The sequence below is a fragment of the Papio anubis genome, chromosome 7 (assembly GCF_008728515.1).
Source record: "Papio anubis isolate 15944 chromosome 7, Panubis1.0, whole genome shotgun sequence".
Lineage (NCBI taxonomy): Eukaryota > Metazoa > Chordata > Mammalia > Primates > Cercopithecidae > Papio > Papio anubis.
This window is the reverse complement of record NC_044982.1, coordinates 31,122,238-31,148,317: the sequence shown is the minus strand read 5'-3', so window position 1 is coordinate 31,148,317 and position 26,080 is coordinate 31,122,238. Positions and strand designations below refer to the sequence as shown.

At 44.7% G+C, this 26,080-nt stretch overlaps 1 protein-coding gene across 2 annotated transcripts; it reads left to right on the top strand.

The window, feature by feature from the left end:
* Nucleotides 1-538: 538 nt before the first annotated feature.
* BATF (basic leucine zipper ATF-like transcription factor) lies at nt 539-26,058 on the top strand. Of its 2 annotated transcripts, XM_031667969.1 has the most exons (4): nt 539-1,437; nt 3,801-3,905; nt 22,474-22,506; nt 25,528-26,058. In XM_031667969.1, exons 1-4 carry the CDS (start codon nt 1,375-1,377, stop codon nt 25,735-25,737), a joined length of 411 nt encoding a protein of 136 aa, XP_031523829.1. In that variant the 5' UTR covers nt 539-1,374; the 3' UTR covers nt 25,738-26,058. The 2 variants fall into 2 exon arrangements, with proteins under 2 accessions (XP_031523829.1, XP_003902125.1); XM_003902076.4 differs by lacking the exon at nt 22,474-22,506 and having other exon boundaries at nt 1,119-1,437.
* Nucleotides 26,059-26,080: the final 22 nt, after the last annotated feature.

The following is a 26,080-nucleotide window of genomic DNA, read 5'->3' as shown; positions in this document are numbered from 1 at the left end:
TAGAAATTCAGCTCGTGGATACAAAAATCCTCTAGGAGCCATAACTTCCTGTCAATCCTAAAATTTAATAAGGCAAATGTTTGGCTTCGAGCCATACTGGGAATAAGGTAAGGCCTTTTGAAAAAGCCACGATGCTCAGGTGAGGGTTGAATTGCTCACTGAGAACTCTACGGATACACTCATGGCAAAGCTGGGAATACCCACCTACACTTACCCTCTCGGTCATATACTTCAAAGTCTGCTGGGGCATTCTAATCCATATTGTCATTTGCTTTGTGTCACCTTCCTAAGAGGTAGGCAGGGCAGGTTTTACCATCCTCTGTTTACAGATGAAGATAATGAAGGTCACAGAGCTCAAATGGGCCACCCAGGGCCACAGACATATGAAGTGGTAGAACTAGAATTTAAATCTTGGTTGGTCTGACTCCAAGTGTGGTATTTGTTTAACTTTTTTTTTTTTTTTTTTTTTAACTGTTTCTCCATTCTGGGTTCTGACCTGGTGACCTTGAATCATAAAGATGCAGGGCCTGTCTCGAGCTGCTCTATATGGAAGGCATCTTTTCTCTAAAGAGTGTGAGCTCCCTGCCAAACAGCAGAGGCGCTTCATGGGCTTTCAGAGCAGCCATTCTAGAGCCTCCTTCATTGCTTTCTGATCTCCCACAGCCCTGTGTTTGAGGGTCAGGAAAGGAGAATACCCTTGGATTGTTTTATCTCCTGACCACCCCGAGGCTGGCTGGACTATAAGAGGTGAGGAAAGACAAGATGGGTGAGCAGCTGCTTTCAGCTGAAAACCAGAAAGAAATCCCAGTCTTGTTGCTTTATTTTGGTTTAAAAATCAAGTCGTGTGACAATGGAAACATTTTCCTGGTTGTCCTCTCCTCTCTGCCCATGTTGACAGAAGACGGACTTGCTAATTCTGGCTGGGGTTTTTCCCTGCCTGGGCTGTTTTTCTCTTTTATCTTCATCAATTGAAGAGGGCTGCTGTGTCTTTCAAACTGTCGGAAGGTATCTGTATTTTTTTTTCTTTCACATAATTCTGTAGGTCTTTTCCCAGATATGTATTTTTCTCTCTAACTTCTAACTTGCTGAAATTTCCGCCCATGTGACTTCCAGCGTGAGTTACCAGAAACCACAAGAGAGAGAGAGAGCGTGCAAGCCCCAAAGCGAGCGACATGTCCCTTTGGGGAGCAGTCCCTCTGCACCCCAGAGTGAGGAGGACGCAGGGGTCGGAGGTGGCTACAGGGCAGGCAGAGGAGGCACCTGTAGGGGGTGGTGGGCTGGTGGCCCAGGAGAAGTCAGGAAGGGAGCCCAGCTGGTGACAAGAGAGCCCAGAGGTGCCTGGGGCTGAGTGTGAGAGCCCGGAAGATTTCAGCCATGCCTCACAGCTCCGACAGCAGTGACTCCAGCTTCAGCCGCTCTCCTCCCCCTGGCAAACAGGTAGAGTCCTCCTTTTCCTCTCTCCTACCTTCTGATTCTCCTGGGGGATGGAAAGAGACCCAGGCTTCCTTGTCCTGCCCAGGGAGCTGGGGATGGAGGAAGTGGCTCGTGGCACGGGCACTCTGTTAGACCTAAGACATGGAATTTGCTACTAAGCTGTGCATATTGGCAGAGATCCTCCTCCTTCCACCTATTCTGCCAAAGTCCGTTTTTCTCTCCATTTTCCAAGGCTGCCTATCACCTCTGCCTCACTGAGGTTGCCACCCTAAAAAGCTTTCTAGGAAGCAAAGAGGGGGATGAACATCAAAGAACACAGAGAAAAGAGTCTACTGTTCTCCAAGGCTGTAGAAAAGTGAGAGGAGTTTTCAAGTGGGCTGCTGGCATACACAGCTCAAATCCTAGATATGTTGTTTCCCAGGAGACAGCCAATAGGGAAAGAGAGAAAACGGGTCAGGGAAAAGTAAAAAAAAAAAAAAGAATAAGAGGAGGAGGAGGAAGAGGAGGAGGAGGAGGAGGAAGAGGAGGAGGAGGAGAAACCCAGACTAGCATAGAAGGATCTCTCTGCTGGGGCACTGCCTCTGTTGCTAGCACAGCCAGCAAGGGGCAATGCTAGAGGTCCAGCCAATACCTCTTTCCCTGTGGCTTCTGGACAGGAGCAAGGAAATGAATGAGGAGGTGGCTCTGGAAATTTGTTGGAAGACATTTGCTGGTAGTTCATCTTAGCCCTGGGGAAACCAGAGAGACTGAGATAGGGATGATGGGAGCATTTGGAGTCTAGATTGTGACTTCCAAGTCCAAAGGTTTTAGCTTGAGGATTACCAAAAAAGGAGTGCCCTGCCCATCTCACAGCTTCTAGGGTTTTGTTTTGCACCACACTCTTGACATCCCTTGCTGTAGGAAGTCCTCCTCTTTCTCATCCAACATGTATCCGTGGGTTAAAATGTTCTCCACCTTCATCTTTTAAAAACTGCATTCTTTCCTTAGCACAGGTATCCAGGAGGGCTTTCAAAATGCTGAAGCCAAAATAAAAGTATATAAATATCGCATAGGGCATGTATCCTAAGCCTCTAGTAACGGAGCAGCAGGCTGGGATGAGTCTGGATGGAGACCTCTAGAAGGCACAGAATCCAGTCCTCTGCTCAAGATGGTATCAGAGTGGCTCTGACTGCCTGGAAGTTTGTACTCTTCTTAGGAAGGAAATTACTCACGGCTTCCATGGCAACTTGGTGCCCCATCCCCCTTAGAGGAAGAGCACTTCCTTCCTATCTATGCCAATGACCTCCTACCACAATGGCCTGAAAGTATTGGATATGTTGGTGAGCCCAGTACTCAGTAAGCCCAGAGCTTTGCCCTTGGATTTGTGCCCCTCTAGCCTGTGGGGGATGTGGGAGGGAACAGGGCATAAGTTGCCAAGACTCCTACACCTATGCTGCAGCATCTGGGGGGGAACTGGAGCTAACCTCTCTGCCCAGGCACAGGACATGCCCATCTCTGGGTGTAATTAGAGAACACCCAAAGATCCCCTTATCCTACCAAGCACCCATCTACTACCCATCACAGCCAGGTCACCTCCACCTTTAACGTTCTCTTTGGCATTGATGTGCCATGCATTGTGTTGGGGCCATGGGGAATGTCACAGTGGCTGAGCACAATGGAGGGAAAGAGGAGGCAGATCTGGGATGCGCCTCAGCTCAGGAATGCAGCAGAAGACCACATGGGGTGCAGTGGGGGAAGGGTCTTGCAAAGGCATCGGGCTCCGCACCAGAAGATGTAGCACTCTCAGATGACCGGCAGTCCTTGGGCACACTCTTAGAGCCTCAGTTTCCTCACATATAAAATGGAAATGATGATATCAACTTCACAGCATTAGGGAATTAAACAAGAGCACCTCTGAAAGAACACTTGCACAGAGGTTGGCATACAGTAGGCGCTCAACAAAGTTTGAGAAAAAGAAAACAGCTAAAAGAGCAGCAAGAAGAGGCTAAAGGCCAAAAAGTGAGAGGGCAAGGGTGGAGCAGCCCTACAGAGGAGAGGTGATAAAACACACTTCATCGCCTTAACCTTTTTTTATTTTTTATTTATTTATTTTTTTTTGCCAAATACAGCTCTATTAAGGCCTCAAGTTCTCTTGCCTTTTTCCTGTAGCTTTTGGTCCAAAAAGTCAGAGACCTGGGGATGTGTAACCAGGCATGGAGAAGAGCTCCCCTTCGGGCGCAGGCTTTTGGTAAATAGGGGGATGGAGGGGTTGTGCAAAGACGAAGGCACGGAAGGATGGCTGGACGGATACCATGCACCACCAGAGCCTGCTTTCGCTCAGAAGGGAGGAGCAGACCCGTGTAATCCTTCCTGTCTCTGCTTCCCAGGACTCATCTGATGATGTGAGAAGAGTTCAGAGGAGGGAGAAAAATCGTATTGCTGCCCAGAAGAGCCGACAGAGGCAGACACAGAAGGCCGACACCCTGCATCTGGTAAGTGTTCAGATCAGTCTTCATCCTTGTGAGCTTTAGGCTTTGCCCTCCACCATCTGGGAACCCTTGGACCATAGTTTTGATTCTGCTTGCATGGGGTTGTGTATGTGGGGCAGGTTAGTGGAGGGTGAGGGCTGTGGGGTGAGGTGGGGAAGGGAAGCTCTCCTGCGAGTGCTTTAAGAAGGCTCTGTAGGCCGGGCATGGTGGTTCACACCTGTAATCCACTTTGGGAGGCCAAGGTGGGTGGATCACCTAAGGTCAGGAGTTTGAGACCAGCCTGGCCAACATGGTGAAAGCATGTCTCTACTAAAAATACAAAAAATTAGCCAGGTGTGGTGATGCGTGCCTGTAATCCCAGCTACTCGGGAGGCTGAGGCAGGAAAATCACTTGAACAGGCAGAGGTTGCAGTGAGCCGAGATCGCACCATTACACTCAAGCCTGGGTGACAAGACTGAAACTTCGTCTCAAAAAAAAAATAGAAGGCTCTGTAGCAGGGAATGGGCCAGGAGGCTGAACAGAGAAATGGGCCTTTCTACCCCAGGAGGGCTCAAGGTGTAGGTGAGTTGAGTGTGGGAAGCCCAGAGGCCGAGCTGAAGGCAGAACCACTTGCTCAGGGATGGGGCAGCCAGAGAGTGCTCCATGGTGCTCCATCCTTCATGAGAAGGATGAAGAAAGGAGAAGGCAGAGCTGTACTGGGAAACAATTTAGAAGGTATCAAGTGCTTTGGGGGTGGCCCATTATCTCGCAGTGCAAGGACCACATGTAGTTGCATCCCTTGGCAGACACCCAAATGCCCCTGCATTTGACACAAGGAGGTCCACAGGGCACTGCACTGGATTCCTCTTTTCAGAGCATTATTAAAGTCTTATTTTGAAATTTCTGTCTTTAATGCTACCCCAAGGGGTCTATGAAACATTCTATTTCAAGTGCACTTATCTGGGATGATCACCATCCTAGTTGAGTTGCCTCTAGTTCCAAATTTTTCTAGAGAAAGCGTTGACGTCTGGCTTGAGCAGTCCGGGGCCTTGAGCAGTGCTGGACTGCAGTTCCACCAGTGGCTAGGGCCCTAGATGGTGTTTCTAGGTTCTGGCTGTGCCCCTCATAAAGTACTGCTTTCTCCTCATTGCTCATGCCTTACCACCTTACCTCTCTTCACTCTGCCCCCAGTATGGTTCTTGTTCAACCAACTCTTCACTAGTTCCTTTCTCTCCATCCCCTCATCCCCTTCCCTAGCAATTCTACCTTCCTACCCTTCCTCCAGAAACATTCCCTTACCTCTAAGAGCCTAGCAATTCCTTTCCATGGAAAAAGTGCAATTGGCACCAAAAATGAATAAGCTTGTATTTATTTGGAAGATTAGCATGATAATCAGCCAGTTAGAATAACTGTGTTAACCGTATCAAGAATAAGTAAGTAAGATGTAGTTTTAGGGGAAAGAATGCATCTTTTAGCTTTGTAAGAAACAGAGCAGACTGCACCAACAGCTCTGATTGGGTGCTTGCGTTTTATTTGAAATGTATTCAGCATACCCTCCATTGCACACTAACATCAAGTTCACAACTATTTGTTAACTTTTTGGAAAGAAAGAATGAACAGAAAGTCTGTACTAACTGTGCTCAACAGTCCGAACGTCAAGTTGTTGGTGGCTCTGCTGTTTGTATGTTCTCCGTGATTTCATTGTGTCCCCACATTCTGGTTTACCATCTTAAGCTTAAACATCTATGATCCTTACCTCTTTCTCTATCAGAGTCTAATTCTGATTCAGTATTCTTTAGAGCAAGCAAACAGACCAATCAAAATTTAAAAGGATAAAATCTTCCTTGTGTACAAGTAGACAGTGTCCTGAGACTGGCAAACTGCTGTAAGCTTTGTAAGTGTGTACTTGTTTTCTTAAGTGGAGAGTGAGTATAGTTCAGCAGCTTGGCAGTCAGAACAGGGATTGAATCCCAGCCCTGCTGCCTATCTGTGTGACAGAGATATTTTTGGCCTCCCTTGGGCTTGGTTTCCTTATCCAGAAAGTGGAAAATGACAGTAACTACCCTACACAGGTCGTGCATTTAAAGAGCCCAACACAATGCCTGTCATTCATAAATACGCAAACATTTAAGCATAATAAAGGTAATAATAATTATTATAAGAAGCAAGATAAATAATCACAAATCATATACACATACACATTACATATATAAACATATATCCATTTTATATATATTTAATCACAGAAGCTAAGGGTTGAAAGGCTTTAAAGTTCAGACATAAGCTTGATGCTTCAGACTTCTCTGCTATACCTCCAGCCAATGGTCCCCTTGTATGTCTGGTCACTTCTAAGGTTAGAGATCTTCCTGTCTCCTAATTTATGAACAGAAGAGTCTTCCCTATGTTAAGCTGCACCCTGGCCTCCCTATAAATTCAACTTACTGGTCTTAATCCAACCCCTTGTGGACATATTAATGGGGTGACACAGATGTGTCTTTGCTGTGGCAAGGCTTTCAACACTGACTCAGCTCTCTCCCTCTCCAAGACAAAGGTCGGAGCCCAAAGAGTCAGCTCATCTAATTTTACAAGTCATGTGACATTAGGATAATCTCTAGAGCTTGAGAGTTCACAGAGCCCCAAGTCATATAATCAGCATATCCATAGCCACACCCCAGCCTCAGTCCCTAGAATGTTCCCACCTTCCCCACATCTGAACACAGATTCCTCCCCCACTGCTTTCTTTTGAACACTACAGCATCGTCTTTACCTTTTGCCTGATGAGTGGGTCACAGCAGAGTTGATGCAGCAAGCCTGCGGACTGCCGCCAATGCAACTTATGTTTCTTGGCTTCAGGTAGAAGCTTTTGGCAGTGTGTTCAACCTGCCACCATCAAATAGGAGGTTTAGCTGTGGTTTGAAATCTTCCTTTCCTCCGAGATGGCAATCACCCATCTTCTCCATCCATTATCCTCTTAATTATGTCTGAGATTCAGGTGAAAAGTCTTCTGGTTTACCACCAGTGTCAGGGTTCAGTGTGTGGTTTGCCCTTGACTCCTATCCATGCTTGGTTCCACATGCTGGGATTGTTCTCTGGCCCTCAGACATGGTCATAGGACTCGCCTACCAGTGCTTTACGGATGAGGGTTTGGGAACTACTGAGAGTACCATATCAAACAAGGACCACATTCCTATTAGGGTTCTAGCTTCATATACACTGGGATGTTATCTTAGTTTCAACTGCTGTCACTATTATCAACCTTAAAATACTGAAACAATTATCTTGTTCCTCTAGTGAGAGTGTGGGATGCTTACTATTCAGCATTTCAGTATCTGTCCTATAAATAGCTGGCACCAAGACATTGTACACTGATTGCTTTAAAAATTGACAGAGTAGGGAGAGAGCCTCTTTTTATGGTTGTGTTATACATCCCTGGCCTTGACTATCTCTGACATAAAATGGATCAGGTGATTCCTTTCATAATTGTGACATCAATGAACAATCTAATTCTGTTTTAATTCTCCTTTCGTTGAGCATCTCACGCAAGCACCCATTGCACTTAGTTCCTTTTCTGCTGCAGACAACTATAGTGTTCATTACATATAGTACAGACGTTGATTAAAAATGAGAAAGGCATAACTTGACCAGTTAGTTTCTAAAAGATATCAATAGCTAATAAATGGATCTAAGATAATCAGCTGAAAAATTATTTAAAATAATAAGAGAATGCAGTCAGCTTCTAAAATTAAAACAAATGTAATAACGTTCCTATATGCAAAACATAACCAATTAGGAAATTAATGGAAGGAAAGGTCCCGTTTATAATACCAATGACAGCAACAAATGGAAGGAAGGAATAATTTAACAAAAATTATGAAGAGTATCCTAAATGACTTTTAAAAGATTCAAATAATTGTAAAGATATACCTATGTAAAGTTAGCAATTTTCTTTAAATTAATTGATAAATTTAATGTGATTCCAATAAAAACCCAATAGGGTTTTCTGGGAGTTGGGCAAGAACTGGATTAGCTATTCTAAGTTTCCAGTGAAAAAAAATCATATGACAATTGCCAGGAAAATTCTGAAGAATAAGAGTAATGAAAAAAGATTAACTGACCAACATATTAAAGTGAAACACATACAGAAATCAAAACAATGTGGAAAAGACAGAACATTGAACAGGATAGAATATGGAAACAGACCTAAAAACAAATCCGGATTTTGAGACCCAAATACATATTTCAACTCCTAAGACACAAGTATAAATACAAAATGGGCTGGGCACGGTGGCTCACGCCTGTAATCCCAGCACTTTGGGAGGCTGAGGCTGGTGGATCACTTGAAGTCAGGAGTTCGAGGCCAGCCTGGTTAATATGGTGAAACCCTGTCTCTACTAAAAAATTTACAAAAATTAGCTGGGTATAGTGGCAGATGCCTGTAATCCCAGCTGCTCAGGAGGCTGAGACAGGAGAATCACTTGAATTTAGGAGGCAGAGGTTGCCATGAGCCGAGATAGCACCACTGCACTCCAGCCTAGGTGACAGAACGAGACTCCATTGCAAAATAAATAAATTAATTAATACAAAATGACCAGGATGGCATTTCAAACCAATAAGAGAAAGCTGAATTATTCAACAGAGTTGAGACAATTGGCTAATCACTTGGCGGGGGAGGGGAAGCTGAATCCTTCATTTCTTATACAACACACATACACAAAGATTAAATGTTAAATTTTTTTTAAAAAGGAAGCTAAAGAAACTTGAAAAGACAATTAACCATTAACAATCTATCTTGGAATGAATAATTATTTTCTAAATAAAACTTAAAACCCTGAAGCCGTAAAGGAAAAGATTGATATACATTAATTTTATTAATAAAAAGTAAAAGTTGCTATATAGATCAAAATACTGTATGCAAAATCGAAGGCAAATGACAAACTGAAGAAAAATATCTGTCTAACACATATGACCAAAAAAGGTATGTCTACTTACTATATGAGAGAGCTCTTATGAATAGGAAATGATTAACAACCCAAAAGAAAAATGAACAATGACTATGAATAGGTAATTTACAGAAAAGAGAACTAAGTGGCAAATAAATGTGTGAAAAGATGGTAGACCTTATTTAGTTAGGAAAATGCCAATTAAAGCAGCAGTGAGGCTGGCAAAGGTGAAACGTGTTGTTGATACAGTGTTGCCAAGGCAATGGAGAAGCAGGCACCATCACACACAGCTAGTAGTAGAGCCTGCATAACCCCGGCAGGGGGCAATTTGCCCACGTCCATCTAAATTGTAGGTGCCCATACCCTGTGACTCAGCAATTTGACATCCAGGGGTGTATTCACAAACAAATCCACAGATCATACAGTTCTGTACATGTAAAGATAATCATTGCTGCATTGTTTCTTATAGGAAAGACTGAATACAAGCTAAAAAAAAAATTCATCAATAAGGGATTCAAGAAGTCATTGTCCTTTCTGTGGAATATCGTAGAGATGTGAAAATAATGAGTTACATCTGAATGTGCTAATCTGGAAAGATTATCAAGTTTCTGTACTTTTAAGTTAAAAAGGTATAAATATAGTCCATTGTTTGCTCCCATTAGTTTTTAAATTTAATGTTATTTATTTATTTGTTTGTTTGTTTGTTTTTAGAGACAGGGTCTCGCTCTGTTGCCCAGGCTGATCTCAAACTCCTGAGCTCAAGCGATCTGCCCACGTTGGCCTCCCAAAGTGTTGGGATTACAGGTGTGAGCCACAGCGCCCAGCCCCTTCTGTGTTTTTAATAAAAAGAAAAAGGTACATATATGCATAAGTATAAATGCAAACATTTTCAAATAGATTATAAAACATTGTTAATGATATTTATTTCTGAAAAGTAGAACTAAAGATCTAAAGGAAGAGGGAGATACTTTGCATTCTTTACCTTTTTTTTTTTTTTTTTTTTTTTTGAGACAGAGTCTCGCTCTGTCGCCCAGGCTGGAGTGCAGTGGCCGGATCTCAGCTCACTGTAAGCTCCGCCTCCCGGGTTTACGCCATTCTCCTTTCTCAGCCTCCCGAGTAGCTGGGACTACAGGCGCCCGCCACCTTGCCCGGCTAGTTTTTTGTATTTTTTAGTAGAGATGGGGTTTCACCGTGTTAGCCACGATGGTCTCGATATCCTGACCTCGTGATCCGCCCGTCTCGGCCTCCCAAAGTGCTGGGATTACAGGCTTGAGCCACCGCGCCCGGCCACATTCTTTACCTTTTATACAGTATGGGATTTTTTATCATGTGCTTTTATCTTTGTAATATAGATATCAAAATTCTCAACATTGATCATTACCACACATGCATTAGGATGATTTCTTTTCTAATTCTGACATCAAATATTTAATAATCTTCCATCATGACATGGAAGAGTATTCAATCTTGACATTATCTTTTGAACATCATACATAAATATCTCAGCCCTTGGGAGAACCAACTGTCGGTTGGGATTTGAGTGATTCTAAGGTCCACATACTATGTGATAAAAGATGGTGAATCCGTTTCCCTTGTGTAGCCATCCTGGTTGGTTGGTAGTGGCTATCTGGTGCCAATACTATATGATAAAAGATGGTGAATCCGTTTCCTTTGTGTAGCCATCCTGGTTGGTTGGTAGTGGCTATCTGGTGCTGTACAGCTGGAAGGATTTCAAGTCAAAGACCAGGATCAATGGAAAAGACAGCTGAGGTTAATTACGAAGCTTTGTTCATGAAAAGGCTAAAATTAGCAGAGTTGCCGGGAGCAGTGGCAAATAGCAGTGTTAGCCCTGAGCGGAGCTGTTGACAAGTCAAATCTGGCCTGGTGGATGGAGCTGAAAGCAAGTGAGAGTAACAGCCAAGTTTGAAAGCTCGAGATTTAGGTACTCTTTTAGAATGAAGTGGGCCAGGTGCTTCCCTGGGGCTGCCTCCTGAAGGAGTCTCACACCTGTTTAAGAAAAAAGAGAGGTTTACAGGTTCCAGGGCTGTGCTTTGTCATACGTGACAGAAAAGTAATGAGTAAAAATTATGCATTAAATGAAACTTTGAGCTAACACGGTGAGAAATACAGTATTTACAATTGGAGGAATATCAAGTAATGGAGGAAAAGATATTAGGGTAGCACTGTTGTTCTTGGCCTTCTGAGGAGGCAGAGAAGGATGCTTACGGTCCTATATCACTCCTGGAATTCTTTTGCTCTCTCTGGGAGACCATGCCATGAAGTTTGCTGGCACAGATAAGTCACAGGTCAGGAATGTTCAGGCTAGTTCCACCCTTAAAAAGTTCAATGTAGAATCAGTGAACTATTTATGGAAAGAGATGCGACCCTTCTGTCTCCATTGCTATGAAATTCTTTTAAGAAAAAACCATGTTAATTGAACAAATGACTACATATTAACGACTGTGCTTTAAGTGCTCTCCCTGCAGCATCTCATTTAATCTGCATAAAAGTCATATTTTATAATTCCTTGTACTAAGTAACTTGACGGAGATGACACAGCTTGTGACTAGGTCTGTCTGACTTCAGAACCCATTTTCCTAACCATTAAGTTTTACTGTCTCTTTATTCAAACTCTGATGCAGATGTATTCATCTTCCCTAACCTATATTTTCCTTGAATCTCTTCATGAATTTATTTTTTTGTTTTTTAAGCAACAGCCTCCGAAATCTACACTATCCCCCAGCCATCATCAGGCCTGGTCAAGAAAGTAAGGACATGTTTACTTTCAATACAGTATATCAATTGTACAATTGATATCATATATGTCATATATATAATGATATCGATATAGATAGGTACTATATATAGATAGGTATAATTGGCATATCAAATGATACAATATATCAACTGAAACCTTTTCTAACATCTTTCACAGGAATTACCTTTGACACAACAGAGTTTGAAGAAAAAATAATTTACAAAGATGTTTAGTTCATCATCTGTGAATAGTAAATACTTTTTCAATGCTATAAAACTTGACAGGTGGCTTACAATAGAAGATGAAGCATATTATGATATATTCATACAATAAAAAAATTATGCTGGCACTAAAAATGATTATGTAGATCTGTATTTATCAACATAGAGAGATGTCAGTGACATAGCATTAAGTGAAAAAGGCAAATTACAAAGAGCATGCAAAGTATAACCCTTTCATGTAAAATGTGTGGGTTTTGGGCATGGTTGCATGCATAAAGAGGTGTCTGGAAAGATAGTCTCCAAAATGCTAATAGCAGTTATGAGTAGTTGAGTTTGGGTAGTTCATCTTATTCTTGGTACTTTTCTCTCTTTTTTATTATAACGAATAGGTGCCATTTTAAAAATCAGAATTTAAAAAATTAGGCTATTTTAGGGAGGGAAAACACGTCAAGGAATCCACCACCCCTAACTGCTTGTCTTACTGATGACAGGTCAGTGTGGCTACTTTTGGGAGGCATATTGGAAATTGGGAGTCCAGCTCCATGCTGGTCTTAATGCTGTAAAGAATGACTATTTGGGAGGCCGAGGTGGGTGGATCACGAGGTCAGGAGATCAAGACCATGCTGGCCAACACGGTGAAACCCGTCTCTATTAAAATGCAAAAAATTAGCTGGGCGTGGTGGCAGCGCCTGTAGTCCCAGCTATGCGGGAGGCTGAGGCAGGAAAAGGGCACGAACCTGGGAGGCGGAGCTTGCAGTGAGCTGAGATCCCGCCATTGCACTCCAGCCTGGGCGACAGAGTGAGACTCCATCTGAAAAAAAAAAAAAAAAAAAAAGAATAACTGTCTACATAGAATGATGGTCCTAGGTCACAAACTGACAGCTGACTGTTCAGCAGACGTCTTGATGGAGCTATTCTCAGCAGCACCCAGACTTCCTTCTCTTGAGCAGAATGGGAGAGTCTCCCCAGAGTGCCCCTGCGCAAGTTTCTCAGAGGTTTTCTTAGTCTCCTCTGTTGAACTCAGTCTAGTCCTCTGCTTCCTAGGAGGAGTGGGTTGGGTCCACAGTACAAAGTCTCCTTCAGACTGTGAGATATCTGTAGAGGGTTCCACCATGGGTTCACATGATGGCCTGTGGAGTGAATAACAATCCTAATAGTCATACTACCTTGTTGATAAAATTTCAGAATTAAATGGGAACTCAGAGATCTTCTAGGGTGACCTGCCATGTTTCCAATGAGGAAACGGATGACACCCAAGAGCCCAAACCTCTTGCCTTCCCACCAGTCTGCTTTTGTTTCATGCCACTTTGCTGAACAGAGCTTTACTAGGCAGGTGTTTACATAAGGCCTTTTGCTAAGGTGGGCCAAGAAGCAGGCGATTAACCAGAACACTTGAACTGTCTAGGCACTCATCAGCTCCAAAACATACGGCTACACAACAAAAGACCAGAAAAAGAGTGAGTCTAAGCTTGACAGTGGCCGAAGTGGAAATGTTTCTTTGTTTAAAAGAGATTTTAAAGTTGCAATCCAAAATTTAAAAGGGCAGTGGCATATTGGGGAAAACATTTGCATCAAATTAAATAAATGAAGGTTTAATATTTATGCTACAGAAAGAAAATCTTATAAAGCAAAACATCAGGACTCCAACAGACAAGTGGGCAGAGGCTATGAACAGAAAGCTTACATAATATTTTTCCTACCAAAATGAAAATACCCTAATTTCCGATTCTGATTATGAAAACAATACACACTAAGGCAGGGTTTCTCAACCCCAGTGGAATTGACACTTCGAGTTCGATAATTCTTTGTTGTTGGGGGTTGTCCTGTGCCTTGTAAAATATAAAATTTACCCACAAGATGCCAGTAGAACGCCCCCTCATCCTGCTTAGTTTGACAACCAAAAATATTTCCAGAACTTGCTAAATGTCCCTGAAAAGGCAAAATCAGTCCTAGTTAAGAATGCTACACTAAGGAGACAGACACATGGAAGGTTGTTCTTTCTCCTTAATACCTGACAACTTGTAACATTAACATGAAATTAAGAAGCCTTCATAAAGCCAACTGGCAACAAGTAAATTATTTAAAATTATAACACCTAAATGCCAGTAAGGCTGTAGCAAAATGGATAGAAGCATATGCTACTGGTGACATTGTATATTTGACATGACCCTTTTTCAGTAACACTTCTCAGGATTGGGAAGATTCAATGCCTCCTTTGCCTCATTCATCTCATTCCTAGGAATTTATCCAAGGAAATCATTTAACAGAGACAAAACCCAGTGTGACCCAAGATGTTCATCTCAGCATTATTTTTAATAGTGACAATTTGATAGCAACCAAGATGTCCAACATTAGAAGACCACTTTAAGTAAATTGTGGATCTTCAATTTGATGATGTAGTCATTAAAATTTATGTTGACTATGTAGATGTGATAAAGTTATGACAGAAAGCAAAATACAAATTGTATGTGTACTGTGAATGGAATTTTGTAAAAATAAGTATGCATGTTTGTTCAAAAAGATGAGACAGCCAAGTGGGATGGTTCATGCCTGTAATCCCAACATATAGGGAGGCCAAGGCAGGAGGATGACTTGAGACCAAGCTGGGCAACATAGTGAGATCCTGTCTCCATAAAAAAATAAAAATAATTAGCAGGGCGTAGTAGCTTGCACCCAGCTACTCTGGAGGCTGAGGTGGGAGGATCGTTTGAGCCCAGGAGGTTGAGGCTGCAGTGAGCGCTGCACTCTGGACTGGGTGATAGAGTGAGACCCCATCTCAAAAAAAAAAAAGGATGAGATCGCAATGTGTGTACATGAAAACAGCTGTGTTAAGGGACTAGGATCGTGGGTGTTTTTAACTTTTAAAAAATATCTTTAATGTAGTTATACTGTATTTTTTTATTTTTAAAGAAACAGAAGAAAATGGCCAGAGAGCTGAAGGAACTCTGGAGGACATCAAGTACAAGGACAGGGAGGATATTATTGAGCTCGAATTTGGGGATCAGGTTTTGTTAGGAGACCTTATAATTTATACCCCAAAAAGCAATACTTTGAGAGTGGAAGATGGAACTTGTAAACATTACACCAAGACAACAGGTGTACCAGTAAATGTCTGGTCACCCTAGACAGGGAAACCAAGAAACATGACATGGAGCTCTCATGAAAACTCAGAAGAAGTGAGAAAGTTCAGAGTCAAGCAGAGGCGACTGGGTTCCTATGACCAAAATGTGATTTCCTGCAACTGAGGACCCTGTAACTAAAATAGGGTACTCAGCTGGCATAAGAATATGTCTTATCATTAAGATAGTAGTGTGACACAGAAAATTATAAAAAGCAAAGGCCATATTATCAGTACTAGAGCTGAGATCAGCAGAAGTGATTCATCTACTCAACAAATATTTATCAGCCAGGTACAGTTTGTTCTAGGCACTGAGAATATTGCAGGGACAGGACAGATTGAGTCTCTGATTTCACGAACCTTATAGTCAGTTGGAAGTCAGGCTGGAAAACAAACAAATAAACACACTAATCACATGACATGTAAAGTGCTTCAAAGAAGATGAAATCATGCAATGTGGAAAGTGTCTAAGGGAGGAGATTGGGGCAGCGATCAGGGGAGGCCTTCCTGAAGCCCTGGCGTTTGAGATCAAAGGTGAATCAAAGAGGAGATTGGAAAGATCTGGGGAGAGGGTGATCTCAGCCTAAAGAGCCTTGAGACCAAGCTGCGAGGCCAGGCAAAGGTCAGAAAAGTGCCTGGTAGGGCGGAGACCAAGTTCAAGACCATAAGGGAGTGAGGAGGAGCTCAGTAATAACGGCAATTGTGGGGCTGAGCACAGTGGCTCACACCTGTAATCCCAGCACTTTGGGAGGCCAAGTTGGGTGGATTGTTTGAGGCCAGGAGCTCGAGACCAGCCTGAGCAACATAGCGAAACTCCATCTCTACAAAAAAAAAAATTTTTTTAATATCCAGGCATGCACCTGTTGGTCCCAGCTTCTTAGGGAGGCTGAGGCGGGAGGTTTGCTTGAGTCCAAGAGGTCGAGGTTGCAGCGAGCTGTGATAGCGCCACTGCACTCCAGCATGGGCAACAGGGCAAGATCCTGTCTATAAAATAAAATAAAATAAAATAAAATAAAATTAAATTAAATTAAATTAAATTAAAAAGGCAATTGTGCTGCTAGGAGCAGGAACTGGATGGGGCATGTGGTGGGGACCCAACTAATTCAAACCCTGCCTGGGGAGATTTCTCTGAACCTAAACTCTGATCATAAGGCGAGAAGCAATAGCACCTCACTGGGCTGTTTGACAGTTTAACTGAGAGGGCAAATGTAAGAACAAAGCAATATTGTCTTTTTTTATTTTACACTGTTCCTTTGTTTAATGCAGAGAGTCCGGCCTTTTCCTAGAAACAATCGGATATGTTATCCTACATGAACATAGACGTTCTTCTTTCTGGTTGCTTATAAACTCTTTAAGGATATCAGTTGTTTCAGGGGGTTGGCCTTTCACAACTGGTCAAGTCTCGTTTGTTGGGTATGAATGGGGAGGGTAAAATTTGAACTACGGAAATGACATGATGAAGTTCTTAAAATGGTTGTAATTCTGCCACTCCCACCCTATTGGTTCAGTTTGGGGAATAAACGGAGGTTTGACTTAGGCCTTTCGAAAAAATGAATCTCTTGGATTCATTTGGAAGCATCCCAGAGTTACAAAGTAGAAGCTGTTAAAGTGTTTGAGTGGTATGTTAATCACTCTGTAGGAGTTCTCATGGACGTCACAGATTTACTCAGTTGACCCTTCTTCATAGGCACATCTCAGATTTTGGAAAATTATTCCAGATTATAAGTTGGCAGTCGAGCAACATGATTTGATCGAACACTTACTCTGTGGCAGGCACTGTCCTTGTCACTGAGGACAAAACAGTGAAGACAGTAATAGCTCCTGCCCTCACAGAGCTCAGCAATGTAAAGGGTAAGGAAACAGTTAAAGTTATAATTAGTGAAATATGAATAGATCCCTGAGCTCTTGCCTTTCCATTATATGAATGAACTGTGCTGGACTATTTAGAATTGTTTTCATCAATTTAAGAATATAATAGTAGTGTGCTTAAATGGACATTGTGTTTTAGAAAATTTTTTAAACTAGAAATAGTGTCCCAAGTCTTTAAATTTTTAAATATTATACTATCAATGATAAAATAAATTAAAATATGTAAAAATACAACACAAATGTAATAAAATCAAACACTACATAATTATGTCATATTATTATTATTTTGAGACAAAGTTTCACTCTTTCCCCAGGCTGGAGTGCAGTGGTGCAATCATGGCTCACTGCAGCCTCCACCTCCCAGGCACAAATGATCCTCCCACCTTGGCCTCCCAAAGAGCTGGGACTACAGGTGTGTGCCACTGTGCTTAGCTAACTTTTAAATTTTTTGTAAAGATTGGGTATCACTATGTTGCCCAGGCTGGTCTCAAACTTCTGGGCTCAAATGACCCTCCTGCCAAAGAAGACTCCCAAAGTGCTAGGATTACAGCAACTGCACCTGGCCTTATGTTATTTTTTTATTTTTTTATTTTTTTTTGAGACGGAGTCTCGCTCTGTCGCCCAGGCTGGAGTGCAGTGGCCGGATCTCAGCTCACTGCAAGCTCCGCCTCCCGGGTTTACGCCATTCTCCTGCCTCAGCCTCCCGAGTAGCTGGGACTATAGGCACCCGCCACCTCGCCTAGCTAATTTTTTGTATTTTTTAGTAGAGATGGGGTTTCACCGTGTTAGCCAGGATGGTCTCGATCTCCTGACCTCGTGATCCGCCCATCTCGGCCTCCCAAAGTGCTGGGATTACAGGCTTGAGCCACTGCGCCCGGCCGGCCTTATGTTATTTTTAAAAGGAATCCACTATGAATATGATTTGCTGCACATTAGGCTCACTTAGGAAGTATTTTTAAAGTCTTGATGCTTGCAACCACTCCAGAACAATTAAATTGGAACCTCTGGGGGTCTGGCATCCAGGAATCCAGGCTGTTTAAGACTCTTGGGTGCTGGCAGTGTGCACAGCCAGGGTTGAGAATCAGAAGCAGTGCATTTGCAGCCTATCAGGTCTGTACCTGAATGTGTGGAGTGAGTAGAATGTGTGGAGTGAGCAGAATGTGTGGAGTGAGTGTGGGGCAATTATGTGGGTAAGTACCCAGATACTCTGTCAGATACAGTGGCCTGATGGCTTAAAACAAAACAAACTATTCAAACCCTTGCTTTGATGGCAGTTATTATTTGTTTTGTTGTTTGGTTTTGAACATTGATAACCTTGCTAGTGGTAACCTTTGGAACCTAAAGCATCAGTATCAGCCAAGATTGCATGCATTCAGAGACAAGTGATAGACCAGCCATCAAATACAGGAATCAACAAATCATGGCCTACTTTTCATGTAACAAGAAGTTCAAAAGTGGAGAGACCAGGCTAGAGCAAGGAAGAACCAAGCTCCTTCTCTCTGAGCAGCCATCCTCAGTATGAGGCTTTCACTGTCTAGACGGTGAGATGGGTGCCAAGCCTCTGGGCATCAGTCTATGTTAAGGGAAGGAGGCCTTTGTCCTTATGAGCAGGCTGTGCCTTTTTAGTAGGAAGGGAAGCTCTGCCTCCACCTCCTTCCCACCCATCAGGTACTTCTGCTTATGTATCTTTGGTCAGAGGTCTGTCACACAGCTACCCCTAGCTACAAGGTCGGCTGGATTTCTTTTGTTTTTTGTTTTTAGCAATTCTGTTCCCAGTTTTCCTAGAGGAGGGCAAGGGAGAAGGGGTTTGGGATGGACGCTGAATGAACCAACCTATAGTTATTTCACATTTGAGGGCAATGAAATCATAGTCTTGAAAACCAAGGACCAGGCAATAGCCTTTTAACCCTGTGACTAGACAGGCCCCTGAGGGCATGGCTGATGTGGCCAAACATCTGTTAATGACAAAGTTGCTTATGGCCCTAGAGTTTCAGCTCTAAGATATGAAAGTGAAGTTTCCTCCAGAATCACACACGTGTATTATTCAGCGCAAAGATCTGTGGTTTGGTGATTCCTCTTCTCCTTTCATAAGGTGAGAGGCAGTAGTTGGGGTGGATTTCCCCAGGAATGGTGGGAGACGTGGGCCTAGATCCTCCCCCCGCTTGGGAAGAGTCATACTTTTCAGTCGGAAGCCTGCTCCAGGAATGGCAGGCTCCACCCTCTGCATGTGACGTACAGGGGCTGGTAACTGAGGGAGCCTGAACATATATCTGGGTGTGAGGGATAAACTTCGAATGCCACTTAAGTGTGGGTGGGAGCCAAAAGGTCACTCTGCCAATAAATGACTCCATGTCCTGTTGAGGAGAAAATACACAGGGACTATTTTCACCCTTCTGGAAATCGTGATTAGAAAATGCAAGGAGAAGGTCAAGACACTAAACTGGAGCTGACAGGGAGGAAGCCTCCGCCCTGCTCAGAGTGTCTGGAGAGTCCCGGCCAGAGCCCAGCTAGGAAATGCTAGCGTTGTCCTTGGTCTTCGCTCCTAATGGCTCCCTGTGGGTGAGGGAACTGCCTGGGGATTCCCCATTGTTGAAGCACTCTTTGAGTGACCCCCACCTAAGCCTCTCCAGCAGGGGATTTCCCAGAATGTTCCCACACCCCCAGGAAGTCTCTTCCTTAGCCACCCCCAAGCTGCTTGTGGTTCATGATAGAGGTAGGTGGCATCAAGTGACCCCACAGGTGAGGGATTTGCCTGAGGTGGGAAAAGAGGAAAGATAAAACTGGAAAGCCAACTGGGCTGAGGAGTTATCTCACAGGAGAGAACTGTCAAACAGTATAACGTTTAAACAGACTTTAAAGGCAAGAGAGGATGGAGGGCACAGACTCTGAAGCCAGAGTGCCTCAATTCAAGCACCAGTGCTGCAACTTCCAAGCTGCATGACCTTGAGCCAGTTACTTAACTTCTCTGTTCCTCAGTTTTTCATCTTCTGTAAAACGGAGATAATATTATCTACCACACAAGTTTGTTGAAAATATCAAATGTAATGATAACCGTAAAATACTTAAAAGAGTGATTGGTACACGGAAGTATTCAATAAAAGTTATTGGCCAGGCATAGGTGGTTCACGCCTGTAATCCCAGAACTTTGGGAGGCTGAGGCGGGCATATCACTTGAGGACAGAAGTTCAAAACCAGCCTGGCCAACATGGTGAAACCCTGTCTCTACTAGAAATACAAAAACTTAGCTGGGTGTGTTGGCAGGTACCTGTAACCCCAGCTACTCAGAAGACTGAGGTAGTGAGAATTGCTTGAACCAGGGAGGCAGAGGTTGCAGTGAGCTGAGATTGCACCACTGCACTCCCAATCGGGGCAACAGAGATTCTGTCTCAAAAAATAAATAAACAAATAAATGTTAGTTAAGTTAAGCTGGGCTATTTTTTTTAAAAAAAAAATTTGGTTTCTATCCACCTTTCTCATATAAATTGAGCCAGGTTACACCTTAGACCTATTAGATCAGAATCAGGCATCAGGATTGCTAAAGCTCCCCAGGGGACCCCAGTGTGTGGATGGGGTGGAGAATCATTATTTTGGTCCAGTCTTTCTGTTTTAAAGTGAGGCAACTGGAGCTGAATAGGGAAATCGAGTCACTGAGGGTCACCCAGCCAGGACCCGGGCCCAAGCTCCCTATTCCCATTTGCTGCTGATGGAGCTCACCATGGTCAAGAGTTCAGGACCTGGCTCTGCATCTGGAGGAAGGTCTGGCCTCGAGTCAGCCCTTGTCCAGGGTATCTGGCCAGGTGGCCCCCTCTCCATGCAGCCCAGGAGGCAGACGGTCAGCTCTATGATTGGAAGAATGTGAGCGACTCAGGGATCTTGTGTTGTGTTGTGTGTGGGTCACCAAAACTGAGACCCAGCTTTCTCCTGGAAGACCACAGAGCAGCCAAGGCCTTTTTTTTTTTTTTTTTGAGATAGAGTCTTGCTCAATTGCCCAGGCTGAACTGCAATGGTGCGATTCTGGCTCACTGCAACCTCCACCTCCCAGGTTCAAGTGATTCTCCTGCTTCAGCCTCCCCAGTTGGTGGGATTACAGGCATGTGCCACCACACCCGGCTAATTTTTGTATTTTTTGTAGAGACAGGGTTTCACCATGCTAGTCAGGCTGGTCTTGAACTCCTGACCTCAAGAGATCTGCCCACCTCAGCCTCCCACAGTGCTGGGATTGCAGGCGTGAGCCACTGCACCTGGCCAACTTTCTAGTGTTCTCAGGAGACCTTTGCCCACTCACGTCTCCAGTCTCTCGGGGGAAGCAGTCTGTGACAGAAGGAACACAGGGCCCCGAGCCAAGCCCTGCTCTGCCCCTCCCTGGCCAGCAATGAGTCTTTGCATCAAACACTCAAAGTTTCTGAACTTCTGAGAAAACAAGTGTCTTGAGGCGAATCCTACAGCACAGCTGCCACCAGTCTGTGGTCATTTTGGAGGGTATGTGGTGTAGGTTTGTCCTCAGGACACCTCAGTTGTCCTCATCTGTAGAGTGGGGATAATAACAGCTGACCTTCCCTATCCCACACAGAGCGTTATTGTGAGGAGTCTGATGGACCTGGATGAATTCTGAATAGGAGAAAGATGGGTACGTGGATGCCCAAATGCAGGCTCACCCCCGCCCCTCTCTGTAGCAGAAGACATGCATATGGGAGAGGCTGCATTTCCTCCCCGCCTCACTGTGCTGTAGGTGTCCAGCCCTCCTTGTTAGGGAATGTCACTGTTGTACCTCTGGATAAACAGCTGCTCCCACGCCACCTTTGCCAGTTGTCCCTTCAGTTGGGTGAGCCCTTTCCAGGGCATGATGCCCCAAGGAGGGCCAGAGTGGACTGGGCAATAGCGGGGACATGGAGGGACAAGGCCCCAGATCAGCCACTTCCTCCTGCAAGGGAAGTCAAACTCTTTCTCTCACAAGTGTCAGGCTGGCTGCACGGTCCCTGGGCTGGCAGGGCGGGTTTCTTGGGGGCCCCGGCAGGAAGCAGTCTTGCTTCCCAAGGTAAAGACGAGTTTCTTATCACTGGCGGTGGTTTTTTGGTTAGAGGCAGCAGGCAGCGGTTACAGACTTTGCCTAGAGCAAGCCAGGGATCTGCAAGCCAGGGAGGGGGAGGCAGATGAGAGAGCTAGAGTGAGCTCAGCAGAGCTTGCTTAGGGAGGAAGGACCCGCTGTCACTTCCCGAAAGCTGGGCCAGCCTCTAGGCGGGGAGAAGGTCAGAGCGGCCCTCCCTTCTACCTCGGGGTTTGCCCAGGCTCTTCAGAGCACAGAATTTACAGTAAATGTTGTCACCAGTGGAAACTCTCAGAGGGGGCGAAGAAAAGGGCTAGAGGAAGGAGCCAGGACTCCCGGCCCCCAGTTCCCGTCTTACCAACACCCCCTAGTCTCATCATGTTGCTTTATCTTACCTTTCGGTAAAGAGGGGATGCCCTCCTTCTGGGATGTGCCAGGAAATACCCAAATGGTAAAATGAATGAGCCAGCCACACCTTGCAGAAGGCAGGGCTGTGAGTCCATCATCGTGTCTCTTGGTAACTCCTCTGGCCCGTTTTAGAGGGGCTTCCTTTGTACTGACCTTGGCACACTTTCTAGCTCAGAGTCCCATTCAAGAAATGCCAGGCTGAGGCTGAGCATGTGTGTGTCTGTCCTTCACAGATGCTGGAACCTGGCTTGATGAGCAAGGCTGTGGTTGGTATATGCTTCTCTGCCATTTAAAAAAGACCACCCCCCCTGCCCCCGGCCGGGATGTGGGGTTTGAGATGATTGACAATATAACCAATTAACCTCGTTAGCTTACAGCTCATGCCCCTGATGGATTCATTAGGGCAAATTTGATTTTATTATTTTATTTTTTGAGAGAGGACCTCACTCCGTCACTGAGGCTGGAGTACAGTAGCACGATCATGGCTCACTGCAGCCTCCAACCCCTGGTGCTCCATAGCTAATTTTCTTGTCTTTTTATTTTTGGAGATACTGGGTCTCAATAATGTTGCACAGGCTGGTCTTAAACTGCCGGGCTCTCAGGAAGTAGAGGTTGCAGTGAGCTGAGATCGCACCATTGCACTCCAGCCTGGGAGACACAGCGAGACTGTCTCAAAAAATCAAAATAAAAAAACAAAAAACTGCTGGGCTCAAGCGATCCTTTCACCTCGGCCTCCCAAAGTGCTGGGATTATAGGTGTGAGCCACTGCACCCAGCCTATTTAGGGCAAATTTTAAATGTCAAGTTATCTTACATCTGCTCACCACCCACCCTATTTTTGAGTTACCTTCTTCGTGCCAGCAGATGATGTCATAAGTCTGTCAGTCAACAAACATCTGAGTTCATATTATGTGTCAGGCATCGAGCCAGGCATTAACAAATAGGCATTTAATAAGTGCTTGAATAATTAAAAGAAATTTAAAATAACATTTAACTAGTGCTTTCCAACTTGCCTGATCATTAGAATGACCTGTGGCACTACTTAAAAATCCAAATTTCCCTCCCTAGTAGTCTAGTGGCTAGGATTTAAAAAATAAAATTATTATTTTTTTTAATTCAGATCTGTGGCCAGGCATGGTGGCTCACGCCTGTAATCCCAGCACTTTGGAAGGCCAAGGTGGGCAGATCCCCTGAGGTCAGGAGTTCTAGATCAGCCTGGCCGACATGGTGAAACCTCGTCTATACTAAATATACAAAAACTAGCCAGGCATGGTGGCCCCCGCCTGCAATCCCAGCAACTCGGGAGACTGAGGCAGGAGAATTGCTTGAACCTGGGAGGCAGAGGTTGCAGTGAGCCAAGATCGCACTACTGCACTCCAACCTGGATGACAGAGTGAGACTCTGTCTCACAAAAAAAAAAAAAAAAAAAAAATCAGATCTGCAGACTTCACTCCCTGAATCCCAAAACCACTGATTCACATTCCTAGATTTTAGGTTGGGCTTGAAATTCTATTCTTAACAAGCCTTCAAATTAATTCTCATGATATGGCAAGTTTGGGAAATACTGACCTAACCCAAATAGATCCAGAAAGGTAAGACCTGGTCTCCAAATATCAGGTTGCCTTTTGAACTGAAATGTTTTTTTATTTGCATCTCCAATGACATTTGCCTTTCCTCTGTGGTTACCAATACTTAGCAGAGAAAGTCTGTTTGGTTGAGTCGAATAATATAAATCTTAAAATTATACCGGAATTGCAATCTCCTGGGCTTTCTGAAGATGGGATTCCTTTTCAGTAAATGCTAATTACCAGATTGCAATTGTTGATTAATTAATGATGTGATCAGAAATCAGCACTTCTTAACAGGCATTTTTCTGATTAGCATATATTTGATGGTTCCCCCAAGCAACAGGGAAAAGAGTGTCCGGGAAAAGAGAGAAGCTCACAGGCTTGGGACACCCCCAGAGTACTGTCGGGCTGCTCTCTGGTAGGCCGGACAGGGTGGAACGGAACCTTGTGGCAGACTTTGACCATTTGGTATTTATTTATTTTATTTTTATTTTTATTTTTGAGATGGAGTCTTGCTCTGTCACCTAGACTGGAGTGCAGTGGCATGATCTCGGCTCACTGCAGCCTCTGCCTCCTGGGTTCCAGCAGTTCTCTTGCCTCGGTCTCCTGGGTAGCTGGGATTACAGGCGTGCGCCACCACGCCTGGCTGATTTTTTTTTTTTTTTTTTGTATTTTTAGAGACAGGGTTTCACCATGTTGGCCAGGCTGGTCTCGAACTCCTAATTTCAGGTGATCCACCTGCCCCCGCCTCCCAAAATGCTAGCATTACAGGCGTGAGCCACCACACCTGGCCCCATTTAGTATTTATAAAGACCCTGAGCATTCTAGAATCTGGGTGCAGTAGACAAGTATCCAGTGACTTTATTTGTAAGATGAAATGCAGACACTGGGAGCTTTTGGAGAACACGTGGCATAACAGAGTGGAAAAGAGTGAAACTGGTGTAAGACGTTCTCACGAACGACTTTCCATTTCCTTAGGCTCTGGCCTGCCAGTTGCTTTCCCTTGCTATATTCCCGCCACCTCCCACGCACAGACACCCTCACAGAGACCCTTGCATGCGTGCACACAGAGGAGCACACTCACACACCCCTCTATCAGGTTGAACCAAGTGAAATTGCTTTTTTGGGGGCGGGGAGAGATGGAGTCTGGCTGTATTGCCTAGGCTGGAGTGAAGTGGCTGGATCTTGGCTCACTGCAACCTCCGCCTCTCTGGTTCAAGCAATTCTCCTGCTTCAGCCTCCCAAGTAGCTGGGACTACAGGTGCACCGCCACACCCAGCTAATTTCTGTTTTTGTGTTTTAGTAGAGATAGGATTTCACCATGTTGCGAGGCTGGTCTCTAACTCCTGAGCTCAGGCAATCCGATCTCCTCGGCCTCCCAAAGTGCTAGGATTACAGGCGTGAGCCACCGCCCCCGGCCTGAAATTGCTATTCCTATAGGTCACAACAGACAAATAGCAGCAGCTTCACATGGTTCAACTTCATATCTATGTGTACACACGCACACCCACCCATGTGCTTATGTAAATGAGCCCATACTCACCTACAAACATATATACACTTGTGCACACAGTCACACGTGCAGGAAAATTCTCTGGTGCCCTTCTCCATGACTGTGCTAGTGAACAACTAATCTGGCCCCTCCTGCGTCCCTCCGCACCCCACCCGCCTTGCCACCTTCCCCAACATTAACCTCCGGTGCTGATCCCCACCCCTACAGGAGAGCGAAGACCTGGAGAAACAGAACGCGGCTCTGCGCAAGGAGATCAAGCAGCTCACGGAGGAACTGAAGTACTTCACGTCGGTGCTGAACAGCCACGAGCCCCTGTGCTCCGTGCTAGCCGCCAGCACGCCCTCGCCCCCCGAGGTGGTGTACAGCGCCCACGCCTTCCACCAGCCTCATGTCAGCTCCCCGCGCTTCCAGCCCTGAGCTTCCGATGCGGGGAGAACAGAGCCTCGGGAGGGGCACACAGACTGTGGCAGCGCTGCGCCCATCCCGCAGAGGAACCTGTCGACCTGGAGACCCAGAGACAGAGGCCTGGACAAGGAGTGAACACGGGAACTGTCACGACTGGAAGGGCGTAAAGCCTCCCAGCAGTGCCGCAGCGTTTCGGGGGGCGTGTGCTGGACCCCACCACTGTGGGTTGCAGGCCCAATGCAGAAGAGTATCAAGCAAGATGCTCAAGTCCCATGGCACAGAGCAAGGCGGGCAGGGAAGGGTTATTTTTCTAAATAAATGCTTTAAAAGAAACCAGTCTGGCAAGGCAGTTTCT

Bases quoted from the DNA above. Each gene is read 5' to 3' on its own strand.
- BATF (XM_031667969.1), top strand. From the start codon at position 1,375: ATGCCTCACAGCTCCGACAGCAGTGACTCCAGCTTCAGCCGCTCTCCT. The intron at 1,438-3,800 runs GTAGAGTCCTCC...TCTGCTTCCCAG, and splicing joins CTCCTCCCCCTGGCAAACAG to GACTCATCTGATGATGTGAG. The intron at 3,906-22,473 runs GTAAGTGTTCAG...TGTCCTTCACAG, and splicing joins AGGCCGACACCCTGCATCTG to ATGCTGGAACCTGGCTTGAT.